Here is a 14,181-nt window from a genome sequence, read left to right as displayed (position 1 = left end):
CACGCAACAATGCGTGTATCAATTACTAGTGTTATATAAACTATGGAGCTACTTATACAACCAACCTTTTTTCAATTTTTTCTAAATATTCTTGTTCCAAAATTGTATGAATATTGAAATTATGTCCATTATTTTTAATGTGAAAACCAACGCGAAAAGCTTATATAATCACACAACAATCCAGTGCATGTATGGATCTCCCAACAAAATCCAGAGTATAAATTAAAAAGGAAAAAAAAAAAGTAAATCCGATAATAAAATCTAAATATAAATGAATTGTCCTAATTAAATCCGGATTTTAGTTGGCTTTGGGAGGATTGAGTTCGTCCCAAGCTTGAATCCACGTCTCCATGGCATCCGCAAGCTTCACAAAATAGGGGTCCACTTTTCCAAGCTTCTCTTTGACCTGTTTGGAGAGTTCGATGTAACACTTCTGGACAGTGTTCGAATCCTTGGAAAGAGTGGAGGCTTGGAAGAATGGTATGATCTCTTCTTGCCAAAAGATACCTTTGTACTCCTTCTTAAGGTTCACAAATGGGTTGCTCGCTTTGCTATGCCAAATATATGGGAGACCAGTTTTCACTCCCAAGTTCAGATGATCACAAATAACCTAAAAAACACGATCAACATAATCTTAATCATTCTAGTCCTTCAAACACAAAAGATGAAGCGAGCTGGTGAGGTTTGTTTATGTACCTTGGTACACCAGCCAGCCCACATATCATCGTAGCGTCCGATAGGCTGACCATCTCCCATAAGCCCGAAGTACATAGCAGGGCCAATAAGATCGCGATCGAATGCGAGATTCATCCCGCACATGGGAAATAATGTGCCCTTGGGGATTGTTAACACTACATCAACATACCTGAAATACATGCAAAAAATACAGCCTCGTACGTATTGAGTGACCTTCTGAGATTCTTGAAAGTAAATGGTACGAAGAGATTATGTTTAATTTCACCTGGTGTTTCTCTCAAGAGGCTTGACAAGCTGTGTGGGAGCGTCGTAATCCGGGATGTTCAACCACAAGCCATGAGAAACGGCTGTTGCCACTCCTTCCCGGAGGCTGAACGGATATCCGCGAACGAAATCTGTGCCTTCTCTAAAAGGATCATACAGTGTATTGAAGAAAAGTGGAGTTGATGGAGATAGCAGATTCTTGATGTGTTGTTCCAAGGCATTTATGTCTTTGCCTGTTGGGTCTTTTGCAACCTACAAAATAACATCAATATTAATTCATTACAATTAGATCATGCGAGCCAATACATCAGCTAACCTTCATATAAATTTCGTTAACGTATCTATATTACTTTTATTTTTGGTCACAAAAATATATCATGCGAACATTTGATTCTTTTGGATCCTCTAATATATTATGATCTATTTGTTGGCTAATTTAACTGAGATAATAATTTACAAAACAAACCCACCAAATTTATGCCTTTTAATTTACTTAGATTTGAAGTAGTCTTTTACTAAAATTTATTTAGTAACTAACTCGATAATTCTTAATGGATAATTGATATTTATACTACATTTCTTGTTATTTACATTTCATTTGTGAATAAATTTTACACATATTTTATATATAAAATGGAGTGTTGGTAATACAAAATAGGACGTAAATATCATCTCCGCATATCAAAAAAAAAAATCATCTCCGCCCTACTTTTATAAATGCTATTAATTTTTTAGTTTTTGAACAAAATTTAGTTAATTTTTCAAATTCATACATGGATTATTGGAATTTAATTATCTAAACGCGACATCTATATTGAAAGATGACATAAAATTATAAAAGACGAGATTTGTAACCAGTAATGAACCAGCCAATCAGGCACAGTATCAAAACGCAGAAAATGATCAGATTAAAGCTTACGAAACAGTCATCATCGATGGTGTAGATATACTTCTTCTTCGAAACCATGTATCCGAAGCACCGGCAAGCCGAATCCTTGAACGAAATACACGACGCTTTTGGTCCTAGGATCTTATTAATATCGTTTCGGTTGTACAATTCATAATCAAATCCATCGGGGACCTTGATCACCTTCGAAGGATCACCATCCTGCACTATGATCAGATGATACGGCTGGAAGAACGGCCTCCACATCTCTAGGAAATCGAGATTCCGTATAGTCGGAATCACGATATCGAGCTCGTCTTTGAGCTGAGGTGCTGCGGCGGCCATGGGAAAAGGCGGAGGAGTCGGAAGTTGTTTGGTGTTGTGGGGTTAGGGTTTGTTTGAAGTAGAGAAAAAGGTTACGTGGTTTGGTTTATATAGAGATTATGAGATACATGGTGGCACTTGCGGGACCCGTGGGATCGGCACGTGCGGCGGGAAGAGTTGTCTGAGAGTATTTTTGCATGGTCGGGGACTCGTTCAAATCAGATAATCTATCCGATTTTATGGTGAGGCCGTCTCTTATTTTCAAAATTTTTATTGGATACTGCATTATAGTTCCATATGTTTGCCTTATTTATGGTGTCAGAATTTCAGTTTAAGCCCGATATTTTTGTTATTTTGTAATTTTAATATTTTTTCGACTTGACGCTAAGGAAACAACTATGTAGCACACCTGTGATGTGGATTTAACATGCTGATGATATGTGCAATATCATCAGCAATTTTCAATTAAAAAATGACTAAATTTTTATTGAATAGTAAAATATAAATGACTAAAATTGAAATTGAACAACATAAATACTAAAATTACAAAAAATTAAATATATATGACCAAAATTACAATTCTACTTATTTTATTTCAATTAATACATTTTAGAGCAAGTATTTTTTTTTTAATTGATTTTTCTGTCTAGTGTGCTACATGTAGGGGTGGGCGTCGGTCGGTTCGGTCCGATTTTTCTCTATAACGGTTTGGTTTTTCGGTTTTGAATATATCTGGTCCAAAACCAAACTATTTTATTACGGTTCGGTCCGTTTTTTGTAATACGGTTCGGTTTATATGGTCGGTTATATACGGTTTTATAATATTTTGTTAAGAAATAAAATTATACATCACTTGATGCTTGATGGATGTAACAAATATAAAAGAAACAATGACAGTAGATGAGTAGAACATGTATGATTACAATACACTTATGACTTAACAATCTAAGCTTCAATAACAATTCGAAATACAATTTCAAACAGTAGCTCTTCAATAAAAGGATACACAATCATTAAATTCCAATTATAAGACTCCAAAATGCACATAGATTTTGCATCTCAAATCTCAATACATTTAACAATATAAGCTTCAATAACAATTTGAACTTCCAACAGTCAAACTCCAAAATCCTGTTTTGGAAAATTAGAAACAAAAACGACATTAAATTCATCGCAATGGTGACTATGAATCACAATCTTGAAGCATAACTTAAATATATATAAACTCACTGAAACTAACAAAGATCTTTCCCATTTATTGGCCAATTATACAAAAAGTCCTATAGTTGAATATAATATGACCGGTTCGGTTATTTTAGTTTTTAGGGGATCAAAATCGTAAATCGAACCTGAAAACCGAATTTTTTTAATTTTGAAGCCGTAACCGGCCGAAAAACATATAAAACAAACTATTTAAACCGAATTTTTCTGTAATGTCCCGGAAATTTTAAGGTTCACGTAAACCACATGCGCGCAAGTTATTAAATTCATTGTATTTTAATTAATTGTTTTAATTGCATTAATTAATTATGTTGTGCATGATTGCATGTTTAAAATATATTTTTCTACATTGTTGCATTAAAATGTATTTTTTTAAGGATATTCGAGTTGCGATCGAGGAACGGCGACCGAGGGCTGAAAAATAGAAAATGATCTTATTAAATAATTGTTTTTAATTATTTATTTAAAATATGGGTTATGCTTTTTATTATTTTTGAAAATATGGGGTTTTGAGGTGATTTTATACGCCGGGACGTAATTTTTATTGGTGTTGGATTTTCAACAAAAATACAAACGTTTTGACAACCCGGCTAATAAATTCACATATTTAATTAAAGAAAAACCTTTTTAATGTTTTAATTAAATCCTAATCAGACACTAATGGCTTAATTTGAAGCTTAAAAGGCCTAAAGCCTAGTTAGTGGAGTAATTAGTATTTAAAAAAAACACTAAAACCCTATGCTTGCACACAAAAACTCACGCCTCACAATTTTAAAAATTCAGAACTCTTCCCAAGTGCACACCACTCACGGCACATCACAAACAAAAAATTCAGAAGTCTTTTTTCGTATGGTTCAAGAAGGAAGCAAGCCTTGGTTTCGATCCGTTCTTCGTCGTCAACGGTTTTTCGTACGTTTAAAACGCAAAGGCACACCATATTTCTTCTTTTTCTCATCTATCACATCGTATTATCGTTTAAAAATCGTGTGCATGAAAAGCATGAAGTTATTGTGATTATTTTCGGATTATTGTGCCAAAACGTATGGAATTCATGAATTTTAATCCTAAAACTCGTCCTATACATGAATAAGGGGCTGCCATGATGTTAAGCTATGTTCAAGCAAAGTTTTTGTATGAGTTAGAGTCCTAATATCACACCAAACTCACGGCAATCACATACGAAGCAAGCAAGAAGAAACTGGAACCGATATTTTTTCTGTCATGGGCTTCAAGGGGCTCGGTTATGGGTTGTTGCTTGGCTTGTGTTCGGTTGGGACCAGGGCATGGCTAGGGTCTGTTATGGGTCATGGGTAGAGTCCTAGCCACGCTAGGACTAGAGTCCGGGGCTGGGGAAGGAGTCCTAGCTTGCTAGGACTCCCACCCGAGAGTTGCAGCAAGAAAGTGGCGCAGGTTGGCAGCAGCTTGTGCAGGCTTTGGGGCTCAGCCAAGGGCTAGGTCGAGTCATTAGGGTCCTAAGAGGGTGCACTAGGGTCTGGGCAGGGGCTGGAGTGGCCTGGCTGGCCGCTGGTTCAAGGAAAGTGAGGAAGGCACATGACAGCAAGGTTGAGCGTATGTTTGCTGTCAAGGTTTAGTGGGCCGCTGCGTGGGTCCAGGGACTTGGGTTGGTCTGGGCTGGGTCTGGGCGTGGTCCAGGGAAGGTGAGGGTCATGGGTGGTCAGTGGTTAGCCGGCTAGAAGAGTCCTAGGCAACTAAGGAAACCCAATTCAACATGGACACTACAAACACACACACGCATGCACTTGGGGGCAAGTTTCAGAAGTGTTTTGGTCGGGCCAGGGCTGGTTTTTCGGGCTGGGCTTGCACAGTAGGGTCCCTAGATGGGTTGGCTAAGTTTTGGTTCAAGGTGGCTCGAGCGTGGCTCGGGTAAATTGGGAGATGGCTCGGTGGGTTCGTTAGTGTGTCAAAAACGAAAATTAAAAGGCTATAAATGAATCCATGGGTCCACGGGGGTGGCTCATGACTTGGAAGGGTAGAATAAATCATAAAAAGGTTATGTTTAAAATTTGGGATCAGAATAACGAGTTTTGGATTTATTCGGGATTTAATCGCCGCACGAAACGCTAATTAAACGAGTTAATTGAAACGCCTAGTTTTAAGCTTTATAAAATTATAAAAAATTAGGTTTAAGCTTAAATAATTATTATAAGTCTAAGTTTTTAATTTGAGAATTTTATATTAAGGTTTGGTTTAATTCGGGATTAAAACGCATTAATACGTCACATTTAAAAGATTAATTTAAAAATATAAGTTTTAAGCCAAATAAAATTACGAGAAAATTCATGTAAGCTTAAATGATTATTTGGGGCATGTTAGAGTCATGAAATCAAGAAAAAAGTCGAAATTGTAAAATGTCGAGTCCAGGGATAAAACGGTCTTTTTACACCTAGAAATTAGTAAAGGTCATGGCAGTGCCCGAAATGCTGTTTTTATGTCAAATATGATATTTTTAAATGGTTATGAAATGTTCATGATTAATTTATGATTTTTAAATGTCTAAATGATTTTTATGATTTAAGGAAGACATTTAAAATACATGTTGCATGCTTGGTTTCAAAATGGAAAATGTAAATATTATTCAGGATTTTTCTAAAGTGATGTGAATGAAAAATGTTGAAGGATGTGAAGTGATTGTGACTAATTCGTTAATAATGGCGATGTCGTGAGGGTGATGGTCCCAGTGGGAGCCCGACGATCGTGTTTCCATTATTGCGAATATGAGGTTATGAGGTTTGAGGAAGAATGGGGATATCGTGAGGGGAGAAGGCCCCAGAGGGAGCCCATTTATGGGAGAAGGCCCCAGAGGGAGCCCCGACGATCGTATTTCTATTCGATTACGTTAGGCCAAGGCTCAGTTGACCGATGAAAGCGTCGCTGATGTCCCCGTCGCCCAGTACTGTGGTTATATTTAGATGGATCCATCGATTATGTCATGTGAAGAAAGTCACAATTAACGATCTGAATTTAACAAAGGAAAAGGAAAAGGAAAAATGTTTATGATCATGAAAAGGGTTTTATGTCATGTCATGTTGAGTATAAGGAAAAAGTTAAGGTTTATGTTATGCATATCATGAAAACGTTTTAATTAAAGTTTATGCATCAAGAAAATGTTCATGTTTAAAGTTTATGCATCTTCATGAAAACGATATTTTAAGTACAAGTATTTTTCACTGTTGCATGTGGTTTTATATGTATTATTTGTTATAAAGATTATGGTGTGTTGAGTCTTTAGACTCACTAGGTGTGATGGATGCAGGTTATCATGATAACGCTAATGGAGGTCTTGATGGTTGATCCGACTGGACTGGAGGTGCACATGACTTGAGAACCGACGCTAGTTTCCGCATATATGTTATGATTTATGTTAAAAGATTTTATGACTTTTATCATGATTATGAGTGGTTTTTGAGAGGTTATAGTATGGGCTATACTTTTCAAATGTTATTTTTAGATTTAGAAAAATGTTAGTTGGTTGTTTATTTTAAAATGATGTCAAAAATATTTTATGAAATTTTATGGTTCGGCCGAATGCTATGTGAGGTTAAAAAAAAAATTCTAGTACTCTTAAGCGATAAAAAAGACAGACGTTTCATTTTCGGTCCGGTCGGTTATTTCGATTTTAATTAAACTATGCCCACCCCTAGCTACACGATATGTTTCACCATGAATAGTTCACGTGTTAGCTAAATAAACTAAAATATTTTATTGCTTGATATATATTGATAAACCGACAATATATATGATTTCGAAAATATAATAGATATAATACATGATTTTAACTTGATTCGCACGTATCGCTTGTATATTTTTCTCATCAATATATATGCAGTGATTGGAGTTAAGTTATATAGAAAAACGAAAACAATCATGTTATTTGTAGTTTTATTTTTTTTTATTTGTATTTATTGTTTGGATGATGTGTATAATTTTAAAAATTTTGTATAAATAATTTAATAGGTATTATTTAATTTGTTTTTTTTGCACGGATCATTTTTGTAATGTAAATGAAATGTGTCCTAATATAAAAGGAAAATATATATATATATATATATATATATGTATGTATGTATGTATGTATGTATGTATCGAGTAGACATGCGCCAACCGAACCGGGCGACTATATATAATTCTCTGGGCCGGAAAGGCTTGCGGCGCCGATTAGTTTCGACGGAGGCCGAAAAGTTATATATCCAAATTGATTAGCATCTGTGTCAGCTCAAAAGGTCTGGGAATGGATCAATCTGGCGTCCAACATGAACAATTATCGGTAAAGGAAAAAACTCGAATCTTTTACCACGGCTCACGAATTTGATTTCTTTTTCACCCACGTTTGTGTTAAACTGTGTGTTGCCTTTTTCGTTATTGGAGCTTTGGTTATATATAACGATCACTGGGAGATTTAGTGTAATATGCCTGGCAAAACATGAGAATTTAGAAAATACCATGCGTTGAAATCAACTTATTTGCAGTTGGGGGCTTGGTTGCTTGTGTCGGTAGACTAAAGTTTCAATGTATCTAAATTGCAAATCATAAATTAATACTAAAGGAAATTCAGTTAATTTTCTGATGCAGGTGTTATCTGGAAAATACTTACGTCCACAAGATTTAGTGTAATATGCCTGCTTTTTTCTATTTTTTTGTACTATGTACATATTAATCTATAATAATGATTAATGATGGTTAGTGCGCAGAAACCCGTATATGGAATCCATTAGGCGCTTCAACCCTTGGAAATTTCATTATCTTGTTTCCACCTACTTCTTCCCATTTGTATCGTGTCACGAAGTAGTGAAGGAAAGTAGAGATTTCGGCCAGGCCGAGTTCTTTCCCGGGGCACTGCCTAGTTCCACCGCCAAAGATCAAGAAATGGTGCTGGTTCTCTAGGCCCCTTTCCTGCAATTTTTTAACACTGTTTGTCTTAGTTTGATATAATGCTGAGTTCATTTTATCTCACTTTGGGAATTAACGAGCCCCAAGGAGTATATGTGGATGAAAACTACCGGAGACTTGTTATTACGAACCAGCCATCTCGATGGATTGAAGGATAATGGATCGGAATAAAGGCAAGGATCGTAGTTGACTTCTCTTGTGTAAACATATATCCTCCACCCTCGTGGAATCATGTATCCTGAAACAGAAATATAAAAAAGAGACTAGTTTTTATACAGTGCACCAGCTTGACTTGAGCCTTCGTCGACTGCATGAATGACAGTAGGAGAATTGAACCTTCCTCCTTATCCAAAAGGATGGACAAAATAACTTATTTGGACATGCCGGGTCATCAATGCAATGTCATGTTTGGGATCGGTTAGTTGCCATGTGGATCTTGAGAGGAGTAGGGTCCATACATAAAAATGTACGTATCTCTTTTTATATCATTGCTAAGTATGCAACTGCTGTCTTCATGTAAATAATATAACGTTTATATCGTCAATAAGGCAGAGAATTTAAGGACTACTCCTTGAGCCACTGAATCCTTATCAGTTCGTGTGCTGTAAAACATGAAAGTAACAAAAAAAGAAACCATAGAAGAAGGGAAATCATTATTATACACACCGTTTATCTCCATATCTTTGGTTGTTTTTCTCAAGACTCCATTCACTATTGTAGCTAATCTTGATGTCTCGTATATGACCTGCGATGAGAATATAATTTATCGTAAGCTTGTTGAGATCTTGTCTATTAAACATTTCGGTTGATAGTTATTATACTCACAGCACGCGTGAAGCGCATCGATTTATAGTCGTTATAATCTATAGGGTCCTCTGGCCTTTTCCTTTCTCTAATGGCCGTATGTTCTTTCTACAAAAGTTGAAATCAACTTAGGGTAAGAAGTATTTACGTGGCTGAGATAAGCATACTTATGACTGCATGTTTCCACTCACCCTTAATTCTTCTAGTACTTTTGGATGATCATGAAGATATTTAATGGCCATCATTGATGTAGTTGATACCGTCTCATACCCAGAATACAAGATTGTGATGACTAAGTCAATTATGTCCTCAACACTTAGCTTGATTTTATTATGTTCATAGTTAATTAGGAGATAGAGCATGTCATTTTGGGTTTCTCCAGACGCTCTTCTCTTTTCTACAAGCTCCCTCAACAAGCTTGTGATGGTTTTCCTAGCCTGTGTTGAGTTTAATAAGTAAGTAATGTTAATAATTCCTTTGCTAGAATTCAGTAACTTAGTAACAAGTTACCCGAAATCCACGGTTGTAGTTTGTATTGGGAAGGTTGATAGGCAGAGAGAGAGTTCCTAGCATTAACTTAAAGAATTCTGGCATGAATGTTTTAGATATGGAGCTGGATTCGTCGGTTGCTATTTGCATCAGTGACGATAAAAAAGCCATCTGAAAAAAATAATGGGGATGTTGTGTTAGAACAGAGGCACAATGAGTATTATTGAGCATAGCTGATCGAAATGATTCTTGAATTAGATCAAGAGTTTCCAACGCAAACCTCCTTGGTTTTCTCTTGAATGTCAATGGATTCGCTATCCCAATTGCTGAGATGGGATCTCATGAAACCATCGATTTTTGGTAGAAGTTGACCTTTGATCATGGTGGGGCTTATGAGGGAGAGCAATGCCCCTCTGATGTACTTGTGAGCAGAGCCGTGAATTGCTGAAATGTTGCATTTGCCTAAGATGTCCAGCATCGACTGGGGATATCCAGGTACAAGTCCTTTTGCTTCATTCAATAGAATATATCTATTTAGCTCGGGATCCATTGAAACAATGGTAGGACAGCCCAGCAAGTCAGATTTGAAAAAACTCCCATACCTGTGTTGCCACAAAGACGGAACTATTAATGAAAATTATATGAAAAACTCTAAATGGTCGGTCATTGATCAAGAAAATGTTATTGTATAAATATAATCTGGGCAAAATTGTCAAATTTGATCAGAGTGAGTGCGCTTATATACCAAACATTTGCCTGTCATATGAGTGCATGGATTACTCACTCATCTCTTTAGCTGTTTTACATGCGCACAAACGTTTCAAGCATCCATTGTGGTGGTTGTTTAATGCTTTCAAGTTTGTCATTCATCTATATTTGTTTTAACAAATAATTTGTTTTCTGATGAAATGTGATATAATTGATTGAACCTGTCATTTGCAGAAAGAATGATACGAAACCTTGATCTCTTGCTTTTCATGAAGTCTGGACCTTGCTTAAGAAATTCAGTCGTCTCTCCAAAAACAGGCCATCCCATGGTACCAGGAGGCAGCTCTTTCTTCCTGTACCTGACTTCATTCCATCTCAGTAAAGCAGTACTCAGGATGCAGAGTCCCCATAACACACCTAGAATTACAATTAAGACAGCCATTGATTCTCCTTTGAAGCTTTAACCACTTCAGGAAGGGAGAGAAGAGATCTGCAAAAGGTATGGGTGTTGCTCTATTTCTTGTTGGCAGTTCGTGAGTTCATGTGTGCTTATATAGACTGCGAAATCCCAGTATGAATATGGTGTGAGAAATAGGATTAATCTACCAAAAACCATGCACACTATGAGGTAGGACCTAGCCTTAATGTTTGAAAAAGGATTTTTAAACTAAAGTGATATCAGTACGAATACCATTAACATCAAGAGTCTTGAAAATGCTGTTCATCATAAGATTTAGTTGGTTTATCGAATTAAATGTGGTCTACGCTAATCCAATGAGAGTGAGCAAAGGGTGGTCAACCACCATCCAATTTTTTTCAAAAATAAAAATAAAAATAAAAATAGAATGATGATTTTGTCATAAAAATATATCAAGTTGCTCCAAACTCGATGTTTTTCTTTTCTCTCTGTCATTAAATGTGATTACATGCTTGAAGTACCTTACGGGTAAGCTTTTCTTATGATTTTTTTAATACTATTAGCTGTGATTCTTAATGATTTGGTTATTAAAGCATTTTGGTTAGAGAAATGACCTTTGACTGATGTTAGAATTACATGAGCACATGCAAGACCTCTTCTGAAGCAAAGCACTGGGACTCCATGTTTCACATCCCTGTCAACTACATCCATCCATCAAACTACAANAAAAAAAAAAAAAAAAAAAAAAAAAAAAAAAAAAAAACTCACCTCCCTTGTCATTTTTACTAATATTACACATTCAAAATTATTTTGCTTGCAAGTTAAAATCATGAATCTTCTCTTATTTTTAATTTCTTATTGAATGCATTAATTCAGAAAATAGTCCTTTTTTAGTGTAACGAGTCTGTGTCTGCTGGGCGGTCAAACTATCCGAGACTTGCAAGCTAGTTGCTCTTCTCGATCGAATACAAAGCCCCATCCCCGTCCCCAGTGTTGCTTAAACAGTATGCGCTACAGCTTCATATGCTTTTTTGGATTTATTTTTTTGAATGGTGCTGTTATTCTTCTATATAAATGGCAATAGTGAAATGAAGTGGTAGGCTCCATGTCTCTGAACTCTCGATCTTAAAAAAAATTCATTCTAGTGTTCATAATTATATCGATATAATTAAGAACTGAAAGTCTTGAGTAAAGGGTCGTTATAGTTCTTATCCTATTTTAGTAGATTGAAGCCTTGGACCAATAGTTCCTAGATTTCGATTTCTAGGCAGCTTTTCTCGTGAAATTTGACTTTAGAGTTAGTTATATTCCCTCTCCCTCTAAAAGTTCTACTGATTTTCCAATCTTTACCATACCGCAAAATCCAGCAACTTTCTTGGGGAAAGATTATATACAAGTCTCTATGTGTCTAAAAACTCTTTAATTTTTTGGGTGGGAGCGACTCAGTGGAAATCAAGTGTAAAAATTGAAGAAAAAAAAAAGAGAAAGGATAGATAGTTTATTACAACAAATCAGTTGTAATTACATCCGAAATATCAGTAGGGGAGGGTAAACACACGACTTTATCGTAACTAGAGTGCGAGTAACCTGATTTCCTAATCTGTTTGCAACATTAAACTTGCTTATCGCATTTGGTATGTAGCAATGATAAATCACATCATGTTCATTGGATTGAGCCAAGATTTGTGCGATTATTCATATGCTAAGACCAGTTTTACACGTGACTGGCTTGTTCATGCTCGATTATTAACTTCTGCAATCCTGAATTTACGGGCAATTCCCTGATCAGTGCATGCTACTCTTGTCAGATTCCGCTTTGACCATGTTGGACTAAATTAAAAAATCCCATCTGATTTGTATGTTTTTTAAATTATCTTAACAGTAATCAATACTTATATGCATGCAGTTGAAAATTGAAAAGTTTATTATAAATTATATGTATTAGCTTTTCTTTGTATTTTATTTTCATAAATATGAAAAGGTTAGTCGATGTCGCTCTTTAGTTTCTGGAGGATGGATTTATACTCAGCATGATGAGGTTATTAATGTCAATTAAAAAGGAATTAGAGAAACGAAAGAAGAGAAAATAGGCTGTAGATCAAATAATTTATTGTAATATCAATGTCTTTTAATTTTATCACAAGGTGACTTGATGAAAAGGAGAATGATTTTTCACTATTACTTTGAGAGGGACATCGGAGGAAACACGGGCCTGAGGCCAGACTGTAATGTGCACGTGTGGGGATGCACCCACGTGCACTCGTTTCTTTTATTGAAATTGATTGGTTTTCTTTCTCGGGTTTTTTTTTTAAATATTATAAATTAATAAAATCATTGTAAAAATGTGACAAGTTGTGAAGGTTTGTAAAACTAGTATAATCCGGTATTTATTGTCCCGGATTCAAATTTTTTATTATTTTTTTAAAAAAAAAAGAAAAAGAAAGTGGGGGCACGGATTCTAGAATCCGTGTCAGTCTAGCACGAATTCTAAGAATCCGTGTCTGTTCGGATTTTAACTTTTTTATTTTTTTAAAAAAAATAAAAGGGCTATCGGCGACTGATTGTGCAAAACCGTCGCTAAGGCACGAATTCAAAAAATCTGTGACAGTCTGCCACGGATTCTGAGTCCGTGGCAGAGGATCACAGATTCAATATCCGTGACCCGTAAACCCGTGACTCCCTTCTGGTCTTCTGCCTATTTAAATGCGGTGATGCTCTTCATTTTATCACGAAGTCGAGCAACTTAGGAGCAAAATTATTTCTTTCGATAACCGAGCATCGAACATTCTTTCCAGCACCGGTCTTCAGACTTTTCCATTTAATTATTAGCGTAAGTCTTCTGCATTTTTCAGAATATTAAGAGATAATAATATTTTTTTTGTTTAGTATATTTTATATTGTTATTTCATTATACCAGTTTTGTAATGCCCATGGGCTGTTCCCGATCCAACTGGCGGGAGTCGGTTATCTCATCTAGCTCAATTGGTACCAGACTTTTGCTAAGTATATATATGTACAGGAGATCTTAGGTTCGAGTCTGGGGAGGTACAAACTCCAGTGCCTGGGCTGGAGGAATCATTGAGTAATGGGTCATGGGATAACCGACTCCCGCCAGTTGGATCGGGAACAGCCGTAATGCCCATGGGCTGTTCCCGATCCAACTGGCGGGAGTGGTTATCTCATGGCCCATTACTCAATGACTCCTCCAGCCCAGGCACTGGAGTTTGTACCTCCCCAAACTCGAACCTAAGATCTCCTGGACATATAGATACTTGGTACCAGACTTGTCCTAAGTATCTATATGTCCAAGAGATCTTAGGTTCGAGTCTGGGGAGGTACAAATTTCAGTGCCTGGGCTGGAGGAGTCATTGAGTAATGGGCCATGAGATAACCGACTCCCGCCAGTTGGATCGGGAACAGCCCATGGGCATTACAATAAAAAAAGGCGCTTTTTTATTGTAAT

General features: G+C 36.3%; 2 protein-coding genes across 2 annotated transcripts; both read right to left on the bottom strand.

Moving 5' to 3' along the window:
- Positions 1–264: 264 nt before the first annotated feature.
- LOC140970820 (probable UDP-arabinopyranose mutase 1) lies at positions 265–2,237 on the bottom strand. Its single transcript, XM_073432749.1, has 4 exons — positions 1,880–2,237; positions 962–1,212; positions 697–865; positions 265–610 (listed from the first exon to the last, which is right to left on the bottom strand). The coding sequence occupies exons 1-4, from the start codon at positions 2,189–2,191 to the stop codon at positions 299–301; spliced, it is 1,044 nt and encodes a 347-aa protein (XP_073288850.1). The 5' UTR covers positions 2,192–2,237; the 3' UTR covers positions 265–298.
- A 5,745-nt stretch (positions 2,238–7,982) lies between these two features.
- On the bottom strand, positions 7,983–10,788 carry LOC140970819 (cytochrome P450 85A1-like). Its single transcript, XM_073432748.1, has 8 exons — positions 10,552–10,788; positions 9,873–10,194; positions 9,614–9,763; positions 9,295–9,540; positions 9,125–9,211; positions 8,966–9,044; positions 8,431–8,537; positions 7,983–8,302 (listed from the first exon to the last, which is right to left on the bottom strand). The coding sequence occupies exons 1-8, from the start codon at positions 10,740–10,742 to the stop codon at positions 8,090–8,092; spliced, it is 1,395 nt and encodes a 464-aa protein (XP_073288849.1). The 5' UTR covers positions 10,743–10,788; the 3' UTR covers positions 7,983–8,089.
- Positions 10,789–14,181: the final 3,393 nt, after the last annotated feature.

Source organism: Primulina huaijiensis, chromosome 2, assembly GCF_012295235.1.
Source record: "Primulina huaijiensis isolate GDHJ02 chromosome 2, ASM1229523v2, whole genome shotgun sequence".
Classification (NCBI taxonomy): Eukaryota; Viridiplantae; Streptophyta; class Magnoliopsida; order Lamiales; family Gesneriaceae; genus Primulina; species Primulina huaijiensis.
This window is presented reverse-complemented; position numbering and strand designations above follow the sequence as displayed.

Coding starts and splice junctions, on each gene's coding strand:
- LOC140970820 (XM_073432749.1), bottom strand. CDS start 2,191: ATGGCCGCCGCAGCACCTCAGCTCAAAGACGAGCTCGATATCGTGATT. Junction 1,213..1,879: donor CCATCGATGATGACTGTTTC/GTAAGCTTTAAT, acceptor GTTATTTTGTAG/GTTGCAAAAGACCCAACAGG. Junction 611..696: donor GGGCTGGCTGGTGTACCAAG/GTACATAAACAA, acceptor CGTGTTTTTTAG/GTTATTTGTGATCATCTGAA.
- LOC140970819 (XM_073432748.1), bottom strand. CDS start 10,742: ATGGCTGTCTTAATTGTAATTCTAGGTGTGTTATGGGGACTCTGCATC. Junction 9,212..9,294: donor AAGTACTAGAAGAATTAAGG/GTGAGTGGAAAC, acceptor CAACTTTTGTAG/AAAGAACATACGGCCATTAG. Junction 8,303..8,430: donor TCAATCCATCGAGATGGCTG/GTTCGTAATAAC, acceptor AAAAAATTGCAG/GAAAGGGGCCTAGAGAACCA.